At 41.2% G+C, this 12,051-nt stretch overlaps 1 protein-coding gene across 1 annotated transcript in view; it reads left to right on the forward strand.

Moving 5' to 3' along the window:
- The window catches only part of garnl3 (GTPase activating Rap/RanGAP domain like 3), an 84,134-nt gene that overhangs the window by 19,970 nt on the left and 52,113 nt on the right, over nucleotides 1–12,051 (forward strand). The window contains exon 2 of the mRNA XM_080476937.1: nucleotides 9,341–9,410. Within this exon, the coding sequence (XP_080333063.1) occupies nucleotides 9,341–9,410 (70 nt within the window). The remainder of the gene's footprint in view (nucleotides 1–9,340; nucleotides 9,411–12,051) is intronic.

Here is a 12,051-nt window from a genome sequence, read left to right on the forward strand (position 1 = left end):
AATATCACAGGCTTGCAAGTTTACATGTATTTCACAATAGTTTTCCTGAAAAGAGATAATCTACTCTTCCTGCTCGGGATCAATCAAGTCTTTGTATTTCTTTACTTGTTTGTTGATTCAAATAGAAGTGTGACTAACACACGAAGTAAAGTCAAACATTTGCATTATGATTCATAGATTTGAGCCCACTTCCTCTTATAACTTATTTTTCTTAAATGATTCAACTACATTCTCAGAGACAGTCTCAGTCTTTGTTTGTTTTTCAGATGCAGGCTAAAAAAAAACACAATACATTTTCTCAATGGGCTGCAACCTGCACGCTGATATGGATATTGAAACCTTTCGTGTCTATTATGGTAATTCAAGAATGAGAAGCTTTTCCGGATTGTCTCGATTTTAGACCCCCCCCCCCCTTTTTTTTTTTTTTCTTCCTCTCTCTTCAGTGCAGAGCCTGCAGCTAAAGATTGGAGTGACATGCACCATTAATGAGAGAGAGAGAGAGAGAGAGAGAGAGAGAGAGAGAGAGAGAGAGAGATCACGGTAAAAACACAGCAGCAGCTCCTATAGATGAGCTCCATCATCGTGCGCTGAGCAGAAACGCCGCCTGCCCTGTGCGCATTTGGATCAGCTGTTCTCGGGACTTTGCGCCGCAGTGATGTTCGTGCGCTCTTAGCGGAGCTCAAGGAAGAAGAAGAAGAAAAAAAAAAAAAACACAACCGGAGAAACGGAGCTGAGGGGGAAAGAAAAAGACGCCGGTTTGTTGTTGTCATCGTCTCCTTATCCGCTGGAATAACATCGCATGGGGACATGAACAGTGTGGATCCAGCCTCTACCAAACTGTTGACGTTCAATCAGCGGTAAAAAAAAAAAATACTCCCCCTCCAAAAGAAAAAAAACCCCAACCCTTTCCTCTTTTACCTGTGTGAATGCATGCCACCACGACTCATCTGTTGAATGCATCCCTCTCTCTATGCTGGTTTTTGTCGTTTCCCTGCAGCATTTTTGCGTTTTTTTTAAACTCCTGGTGCGCAAAGGCGCCGGTCTGCGCGCAAAGTGCCTCATTACCAAGTTTGATTGGTTGATTATTTCATCGTCTGTGTTGAGTTTTGATACTTTTACGCACCGAGTGCTTATTCTATTCGTCTTTAACAATTCACTCTTATCTGCGGAACTGAGAATCCACAAGTCTCCGGTGTGGAAGTGCTGGCGGCGATCATCAGATAAGCTTTTAATTAAACCACACGGTTGTTTTTGTTTTGTTTTGTTTTGGGGTTGGTTTTGCGCTGCTTTGTGTTTAGTTTAACGTCTTTAAAAAAACAAAAAAAAACAGGTTCATTAATTGATCGGCCTCCCCTTCGGATCATTTGCATTACAGCATGCACACGGAAAAAAATGCATTATTCATGACATGCTTCTCAGTGCAGGATGCATGCAGCAGAGAGTAGGCTGTGTGGACACACACACACACACACACACACACACACACACACACACACACACACACACACACACACACACACACACACACACACACACACACACACCGAATCAGAGGCTTTAAGTGTGCAGCTGAGTTAAGATGTAGTTCAAGGTTGCTCTCCAGCAGCTCATTTCCAGCTTCCTGCTCTGGATGGATGTGGGAAAATGCCAGTGCTGCAGAGCTTTGGGCTGCAGTGACAGTACAACACACAGACCCAGAGTGTGTACAGTCATAGTACAGTGGCTCTTATGACACCCAGCTGCCTGGAGAAAAGGTCTTTATTTATGTATTTATTTTTTCATTTCCCCCCCACCATATTGCACCATTTCAGGAAAGGAAGGAAACAGTGATGACATGAAACTGACCATGACAGTTTCTGCAGAAAGAGTTGAATCATCAATGTCTTATATTTATAAATGGGGTTTTCAATGTGTGTGTGTGTGTGTGTGTGTGTGTGTGTGTGTGTGTGTGTGTGTGTGTGTGTGTGTGTGTGTGTGTGTGTGTGTGTGTGTGTGTGTGTGTGTGTGTGTAACCACCCACTCACACAGCGTGAGCCACCCTCCACCTCTCGCTGCATATGCTCTGTCTCACGCCAAATCGTGATTTCTTTTTTCGCTTGACTTCCTCATGATTTCCACATCATAAGGTATTATTGCTAATGACTGTGGGATCCACAGGTAATAAAAATGCATGAATCTTCTTACGATAGTTGGATGTTTTTAAATTGGGAATATTTGGTCCATCTCTTCTATCATTTGATCCCATTCAGTGTGACATAGGGGTAATGGCACTTTGATTATGAACGTGCTCAATTCTGCAATAGATTGCACCTTCAGTTTGTGCTTTGCAGATGATTTTCTTGAAAATAACACCAGGACCTTTAAGTGTGTTCAAATACTGTGCGCTTGGTTGTGTTTTTTACAGAAGAACTTGGTACCGCTTCCGTGTTTGCTTGCTTGCGTTCATCCTTAAAGTGATTGGCGTTCCCACGTGCACAGAAATGTGGGGTTGAACATGTTTGTGGAGGAAGTTATCAAATAAAAACAGCGGAAATAAATTGCAAATTGGAAAAAAAAAAGAAGAAAGAAATTGAAGGTACAACACAGAAAGTCTCTTCAAGTCCATTAATAAAAGTCATGGAGATCCAGGTGAGGAAACGCCTCTCACCTCGTCTGACTCCTCCCAGTATTTTTGTGCAAATAGGGAACAAATGAATGTTCCATATTGTTGATCCAGTTTAAGGTATTGTGTTGCACATTACGGATTAAGCGGGAAAGATAATGAATGTTTTTACTCGTCCGAGCTTTGCTGGATTTGAGATTTTCTTCTTCTTTTTTTTTTTTTTTAGCTCACAAAGAGTCACTGGAGGAGTGACTGAGGAGTCAGAACTTTTATTAAGTAGAAGTAGAAAGGTTTGGCTCCTTCTCAATGGTTAGTATGACGGGTGGCGGTGTGATTTATACTTTACATTCCACGTGCAGGATGGAGCCTTTCAGTGGCCGCCGTCTTGGGACAGAAACCACGATTTGTAACCTTTCCCGTACTCCATTACCGAGGGCAGCCGCTGAGTAATGAATATCCATTTTACCTGTTTCTCTTCCAGACCTGCTTCTCTCTGGTACGAAGCTTTCAAAGTCATTTTTCTTTGGCAAAACGACCGTTGCGAGTCTTGCAGAGCGACAGTCTGGAGCTCTGCAGTGCAGAGTTCAAGTCGAGAAATTGTGAGCAGCTTTCAAACCATTATGGCTTTAACTCGCTCACTAACGCGTCTGCAGAAGCTGTAGCGGATTCATCCCAGATAGACACTTCCCACTTAGACGCTAGTGGTTTTTTCCCAGATAGATGCTTCCCAGATAGACGCTTCCCAGATAGACTCCTTAATATAAGAAGTGAATTATTTGAAACATTTCAGTGACCTAGGATGAATAGTAATGTATTTTCTACACATAAAGACACATAGTACCGCTGTAGCAGACCCGAGGCTTAACCCCCCCCCCCCACGACAACAATGCTAATGGGTTATTTATCTACGTCTGTATAAGTGCTCGTATTTATCACAGCACTAAACATTAATGCATAGCGCAAGGTCACCACACATCATGCAACCCCAATGCAAAATAAACCCTTTAATAGGCTCGTATTTGATCTCTGTGTTTCCTCATTACGCCACGTCTCTGCCATGGTAATTAAAAATGAATGAGTCGCAGCAAACGTGATTGAATAGTTGTGTTGAACATCGTGCCGCGTGTGCAGGATTTTCTAAAAATTTCAAGAAGGGACATGAATGCATGTCACTGAAAAATGACGGGTGTTACGTTTAAGTGCCTCCTAGTGGCGCTTCAGGTGAAGCTTTGAGCTTCATTGTGAAGAATCTGAGCTCAAGTTTACTACGGCGCATGTTGTATTGTCTTGCTGTGCCAAACACTGTTAAAGAAAACTTCACTTAAAATTTTACTTAAAATTCTGAAATATTAAAAAGTACTTAAAGGCAAGCGCTAAGGATGTTTGCACATGATATTGTACCATAGATCCAAATTCTGTGTCCGAAAGAGAGATTAAATGAAGGAGTCTGGAATAACATCCTTATGATTCACTTTTTAATTCAGAAGTATTTAAATGAGAAATGGTTGTCTATGCAGGCACTGAGGGGATTCATTGAATTGAGCTTTCAAGAGGCCTCGGCGCACTTTGTATGTTTCTTATCTGTTTAGTCTGAGAGAAACAAAACCTCCCACATGTGGTGAAACACCTCTCACTTCAACCCTTCAGTGGCCACTCTTTGAAATATGTGTAAATGGATAACACTCTGGTGCTGTTAATTAGACTTCAGGACCTACTTTTCTTCATTATTTTTTTTTTAAACTAAATGTCAATCTTAAGTGAAACAAAAAAAAAAGTTTGCAAATTGAAACTCTGAATTAAAAATGTCTCTAATTATCACAAAATTGTTACTGATTGTCTTCAAAAATAACTTGTACAAACCTGTGTTCTCATTCTAAACACCATATAATACTAAAGTTATGCACAAAATGTGATTTTGCCAGAAAAAGTGATGTGTACTGTACTTTTAGCTTTTAACAAAGAAACCAGAAAAAGCCAGATATGACCTAACATGGTTAAGGCACATGTTGACTGCTTGTAAAGTAAAAAAGAGAAAAGCCTCCTTTGAGGCATTATTGGAAGACAGAAACCAGTATTTGAAGATTCCTGAAGGCTATAAACCAAGATATATTTACAGAAAATCACTGACGCAAAATCTGACTTTTGTCCAACAACGTTTCTCATCATTTTCGATAATGGTTCTAAAGAAACGACTCGCGAGACTGTCATGTTTATGCTTCGTTTTATTCTCTGTTGTTGCTGTGTTTCTTTAGCAGCGATACGCCACCTCTACTGACCTGATAGAAGTACTACGATGCTTTCAGAGTTTCTGATGTCTTCATGTGGACGGAAACGTTTTTAGAAACCCAAGACGTTTTCGTCCCAAAGAAAACCCCACTCTTGAGTGTTTTCACTTTTTGTATTATTACGCAAAATTTGGGCTGAGATGACAACATTTTCAAGTAATAACTACGTATTTTATCCTTCAATGAAAAGCATGAATGATGTGCAGTTATCCAAACATGTGTCAACAATTTGGAAATGAAAAATTAGATCAATCTAAGGTCCAAAGATATAATTCATCAGCATTTTGGAAAGAAAATTCATCTAAATTCCTCCTCTCTGCTTCAGCATTTGAACGCACCAGGATGAGTCAGAGAATTAAGAACCAATCAGAGGTCGCCTTTCAAAAGGTATTCACCATATGGTATTAATTGACCTATCACGTTGCTCGTCACTGGGCGTAATACAAACCGGGAAGTCAGTCGCGAGTTGTTTACTCGAGCCGATAATTCGCTATATTTTGGCAGAAAAAGATGAATTTAGGCGAAATTAATCGGTGACAAGTAGTAACGGACATATTTTAGAGGCTTTGAGTAACACGTCCGGCATTTTTCCAGACAGCTTTTCCGAAAATTGACCGTCCAAATGACAGCCGGACGGCTCGCGGCCTAAAACCACGTCCACCAATAAGATGAGCTTCCAGGTTAGTTTGAACCAAAAACAAAAAAAGAAGTCAACTCACTGAGGTTATGAAAAAAATAAAAATAAAAAATACCTCTCCTGGGACACAGAAGAAGGTTTAAAACGTTTATTCATCCGTCAACGTCTACTTTCTGTAGAGTGCCAACTTAAAATATCTGTCAGAGAGCCCCGGCAGGAAACATGCTGATGACAGCAGCGCTCGGATTAGCCTGCAGATACATCCTCACACATGCTAAATGCCACCGGAACCTGCAAGATATGCAGGGAAATAATGTCAGCAGGCATCTTTTATTAAAACTGATGCATGCATGATCTGGTCTCCTTTGGAAAAGGACGCATCAGTGTTTCCTAGGCGAAAGGAGGTTCTAAAGGAAGCATTGAGCCTCCTTTCCTTAGCTTTGAGAATTCCAACGCTCCTTTTCACGGCCACCACTGAAACACTTCCGGAGGTTAAGGAGAAATGGATAGGAAAGGAGACAGGAGGGACAATTCGGACGCACCCTAAGGTTGTGCAATAAAATATATTTCTATTGGTATATTAACATTTGCATATCGTGGAAGAAGTCCGAAGCGCCAAAGTCGGAAAATGTAAGAAAACTAGAGCTACACTCGGTAGAGTGCAGACCGTCGCCAACGCCACATTTGTGTGTGGAACCGAGTTAGCATCGCTAGCATGATAGCCGTTAGCTCATATAGATGCTAACTCTGTAGGTCAGGCAGCAACATCACCGTGTGACACACTGAGCAGGGAGCGTCTCCATGGCAACCGATGCTGATCTCCTCCATGAGGAATTCCTTTGGTTGGAGGTTAGTTATGTTTGAAGCATGTAAAAATTATAGATTCTCCTGTTTGATCTGAACTGTAACATCACATTACTTTTATGTGCTTTTCTGCTTTTGGAGGCTTAGGTTCCAGTCTGAGAGTTTAGAAGCTGCTAATAAGCTGTTGCCAATATTTCCTCTATTCTGAATGCACATATACAGTGGCTCTACGCTCTCCCTTTGCTTCTGGTATTCACTATCAGTAATGGTTGTTACAGTAATGGATTAGACATTACAATTTGAGCTTGAAATGCAATTCTCTTGAGGCATTTGCAAGCTTATGTTTTGAAACCAAAACTATAATAAAGTTCTACTTCTTGTAACCAAAAAAAAAAATACATTAATAAAGTTCCTTAAAAAACTATTTTGCAGAAGTTGAGTTTACAAAGGAGAAGCATCAAAACCTCCAGTTAAATTGGGAATGTTGTTTTGGGGGGGGGTATTTTGCGGTTCAGCACAGTGAGGAAGTTGTATATTTGCATTTGCACATTGCAAGTTTATATACTTTCCTCCTCAAAAAACACACTATTGTTATGAAGATGATGTTCCTTTAGGGATTACGAGCCAAACACAAGAGAGGTAGTTTTGTTTTTCTTTCATTTCACCCTGAAAGTGTCAAACTATAGATGAAGATCTTGAGCCGAACACTTGCGTCACCTCTCTTTTTGCCGACGTCATGGTGCCATCAGCTCACCACAGTGGCAGGTTTTCTTAATTACTGTTTGACTCTCATGTTTTGTGGCGCTGTGATTTGTAAGCTATCATTTCGTTCACCTCGTCCCTGTGTAATCTCTATGTGTGTGTTTGTGGGGTGATAATTTCATCTCTTGACAGTACATACAACGTGTTACCCTGCAGCAGTTGCACATTATCCCCTGTGTTTGTGTCGGGCTTTATATTTTAACCCTTGCCGCCCCTGATGTTGGTGCATTAACTTAATTTTTGTTGTTGTATAACATCTTTTTTTGCTGACGTCATGATTACTAAAAAGGAAAAACAAGAGGTATGGTCACATTATGTCCATTTTTCTAATTCACTTCTATGATTTCTGGCTTTTTTCAACACAATAAAGTAATTCATCCAGTTGGACAAGGCCGGATCAATAGTAATATGATGATGGTGACTGAAGATAACCAGTGATACATCTGTGGAGCTCTGTGAACAATATCACTGAACTCCACAGACGGTAGTCTTGGTGTCGTCACTGCGCTGTAAAACTAATGTAATAATCAGACTGCAGCACAGGGCGCCTTCAGTTCATCTTAACTCATTTATGAACCCAAGAATAACTAAATAACTGACTAGTTTTTCTTGTGATTTATCCCCAAGGACATTGATTTCTCACACAATCAGCCGAATCGCTTATTGCTGGCTTATTTTTATTATAGTTTTAAGTGTAATTGTGCGATATCTTGGCGTAAATATCGAAAATAGCCAGCATGTCTCTGTTTGAAGAGAGAAAAAAAGGAAACGAGTATAATTTACATCTGGTATATCTTTTGTCCACTGCTTCCAAAATAGGCAGGATTTCAAAGTTGTAATAAGCTCGGCTCTCGATTCCCATATTGTTTCTCAGCCTTTATGCTAAGCTAACGCTAAACGCAGTCCAAAACAAATTGTTAAAGATACAAGAGTCGTCTTCATCTTTTTATTCGTCACTGAGTTTAAAGGATAACGTCTTTGAAATTAGGTTGGGTTGTTTTTACTGTGTGTAAAGCTAAACTTTTCCTTTACGTTTGCATTTTATACGTTTTGGGGTTTTTTGGTTCAAATATGAACGCAAAAAATGTAAACAGACGACTAATTTCTGTTGGGATTTTTCTCAGGAACGTTGACTTTTCCACACAAATAGCTGAAACGCAGATTGCTGGCTTACTTTTTAAGCGTTGCAGCTGCTCTCTTTGTTGGAGTGAAGCAGCTTAATTTAACGTAAAGAATAAAAACAGCTAGCCGAGCTCATTCAATCTGCATTTATGTGCAACTAGTTTGTATTTTTAATAACAGCTCCAAAATAAAGACAGAGAGCCGGACTATCGACTGATTTGCTTGTTTGTTTGTTTTACAGTTTTGATGCAATGGTACCTCAAAACAACCTCATTGGAGCTAACAAACAAACATTGTGGTAAACTCTGTATTTTTATTCTAGAAGTTATGGTTGAGTTTGCGTTTTCCACTTCCAGCTAACATCCAAAGCAGGATAAAGTTTTATTTTGAAAATTTATGTTTTTGCTGTAAAGTTAGTATGTAATTCCAGTCTGTTTTGAAGCGTGAACTCTGAATGCTTTTCCTGCTTTTCAACCCTTGAACAATTCATGATATCTTGTGAGCAGAACTTTTCCTTACTTCCTGCTTCCTTTCTTTCTTTCTTTTTTTTCATCCATACATTTTACATCTGGACTCTGCCTGTACATTTGGTTATTTGATCGGCAGTCTGCTCTCCCAGCCAGGCTCCATCTATCACTCAAACCTAATTCAATTCGGGTCCACATCTCAATCAGATCTGGGTTGGCTGCCACTCCCGGCCAGTCACCACGCCACAGGCAGCCCCAGCTCTCCGATTAAGACGAGAGAGAGAGAGAGAGAGAGAGAGAGAGAGAGAGAGAGAGAGAGAGAGAGAGAGAGAGAGAGAGAGAGAGAGAGAAAAGAGGAGTACAAGAAGATGGGAAGAGTGGGAGTCGTAGTCTAAATTAGGCAGATTGAGATAGAGGGACTGGAGGAGAGCAGATGTTGCACCTTTCACTTGTGTAGGTCACAGTTTGTGTGTGTGTGTGTGTGTGTGTGTGTGTGTGTGTGTGTGTGTGTGTGTGTGTGTGTGTGTGTGTGTGTGTGTGTGTGTGTGTGTGTGTGTGTGTGTGTGTGTGTGTGTGTGTGTGTGTGTGTGTGTGTGTGTGTGTGTGTGTGTGTGAGATGAGGGGGTAAACAGTGTGTATGACTGTGTGTTTTGTGTTGCAGCTCTGCCTCGGAGGACTTGGGCTGCAGGCGTGGAGACTTCAGCAGGAAACACTATGGATCGGTGGAGCTGGTGAGTCCCGCCCACAAAGCGCCGGCGTTCGTTGCTCTCTTTGTGTCTCAGCGATGATCTTCGCCTCCCTTTCTCTCTCTCTCTCTCTCTCTCTCTCTCTCTCTCTCTCTCTCTCTCTCTCTCTCTCTCTCTCTCCCTCTCTCATCGATTCCTTTCATGGAAGATCTCCCCTCCCTTTCTCTGTGTCTTTCTTTCTGTTGTCATGGGCGGACCACGGAGGGGGCTGCTGATGAGTCATGACGTACTGGGTGTGGTCCAGCGATGGATCAGAGCGGGCGGACGCACGACACTCAACTTCACTTGTTTTGTTTCGACTCTGTGAAGCTTTGCAGCTCGGCCGTTGCGTCTTTGCGGTCGACCGCTACAGCTTGTCGAGTCAGCGTTGCTGCGATATTAATGTTGCTCGCGTACGCTGCCTCCGCCGCCGAGCTTCGGCCTGCGCGTCCCGATAGCCCCGCGGGGGGCAGGAAGTCCGTTGCACTTCCTGTGGGTTCGTCCATGGCGTTTTCGGGCGCCACGTGTGTGACAGATTAGTGTCGGGGAGAAACCACATGCTGCCTATCAGCATTCGCAGAGTGACACTATGCTGTGTGTGTGTGTGTGTGTGTGTGTGTGTGTGTGTGTGTGTGTGTGTGTGTGTGTGTGTGTGTTTGTGAGAAAACGAGTGAGCCAGGATGAGGTCACTAATTCAAGCATTCAACATGCGGCCATTACAGAACAGCAGGAGGCCAGCGCTGGTCGTTTTTGCATCAAAATGCTGTGTATATCTTGTTAGATCGAATTTGTGGGTTAATTTTTAGTGTGATCCTGTATGAAGTGTCCTAATTTACACTCTGGAACACATGGCTGGCATGCGGGTTTTTTTTTTTGCAGGTAATCAATTAAAACACTCATGAGTGAAGCTGAATTTAAATGAAGCTATTGGGTGTATTTCCCCCCCCATCCAGTTTACCATAGGTATTCCGTTCAGGGACAAAAGACGGGATACACCCTGGACCGGTCACCAGTCCAATCACACAGAGAGACAGACAACTAAAAACACCCATGGTCAATTTAGGACACACACATAGGGAGAACATGCAAATTCCACACAGAAAGGCCCAGCTGGTATTTTAGCCTGTGAGGCAACGACTTCACCAAATGAATTGGAATTGTTATTAAAAAATAAATTTAAAAAAAGGTGCAACATTGGAGATGATTTCTCACAAAGTCAAAACTCAAGACTTTCAGGGGAAAAAAAAAATAAAATTCTGATAAAGTGTGCAAATAAAAGTGACGGAGAGCCAGCGGAGAAAATGCCTCTCAACACAATAAGAGCAGCTTCTCTGCTGAAAATATATCTGCTGTCAGAAAACAACACACGTCTTCAAGTCGTACATTAATCAACCAGCATAAACTCCTCCAGATGTTCTGATCTGGAACATCTGCCAGACAATATTTCATATTCATGAACTGAAATATGCTGTTTAACATCATAAAACTTGACTGTTTATTTTATACGACACTGCTGCATGCTCAACTAATATCCTGCACTCGGGCGGCAGGAAACGTGGGATTTAATGGAAATGATGTTGTTTGTTGAAATCATTTATTCTTCATCATTTTCTTAAAAAAAAGCTGCTAATGACTCACTTTTATAAGTCTTTATAAAATAATTGGTTTAAAAAGACCCGTCCTGACAATTGCATCATAAATGTCATTTTATTCTTAATTTCTCCGCTACAAAAGCACTTTGTAAAAAAAAAAAATGTTTTTAAGAGGATCTCTTTTAATGATGGTTGATGATTGATTTTTCTGTAAAATCTGAGCACATAAGTTTTTTTTTTGTGATTCCCTGTCGTTTGTGCCGTCATAGAAGGGAGAAAGAAAAATCTCTTTTATGTGGATGCATTTATTCTATATAACAGACTAAGACAGAATGGAAATAAATATTACAGGTTATTCGCCATTGTAAAAAGTGCTGAGCAACAAAAAAAACTATACAGAAGTGAGTAAAGCGAAATCATGTATATATGTAATGAGGAAATATTCTTCTAAACAGCCTAAAATATCTCAAGACGGATACGATTCATTTACCTTGCATATTTAGCGAGAACGGAACTCAGAACGAGCTCATTAGAGAGTTCGAATCCATTCTGACACACTTGGATTGAAATCTTCAACTAAATCTAGGTTAAGATTTACATTTGTTCCACAAAGCCCAAGTGAACTCCACTTAAACCGCAGTGCAACTTTCCTCATGACATTTACCAGCAATAAACTAATGTCGGCTACTTTAAAGCCCGTCGGTGTGAGTGTGAGGGGAGGATTCCTGTTGGGATCAGAAGCTGTGCGGTATGGTTAACGCAGGGGGGACGTGGATAATAGAGAATTAATGACGGGGCTTGATAAACCCGTGTTGATCTTCCGAAGGAGCCTCGGGGAGGATCAGCACACGTTGCGGAGCGTACATTTTATCCCCACTCCTCGACTCCGCGGTGAAATTAAGTCTTTGTTTTTCTGCAGGAGAAGAAAAATAATTGCTCGGGGGGGGGGACGTGTGAATACGCAGGTCCTCGTGCCTTTTAGCCGAGAAACTGCCGATTGTGTAATTCTTTTTTGCTTTTTGCATATATGTCATTCAAAGCTGCAATTTTTAAAA

Source organism: Lipophrys pholis (genome assembly GCF_963383615.2).
Source record: "Lipophrys pholis genome assembly, chromosome: 12".
Taxonomy (NCBI): domain Eukaryota; kingdom Metazoa; phylum Chordata; class Actinopteri; order Blenniiformes; family Blenniidae; genus Lipophrys; species Lipophrys pholis.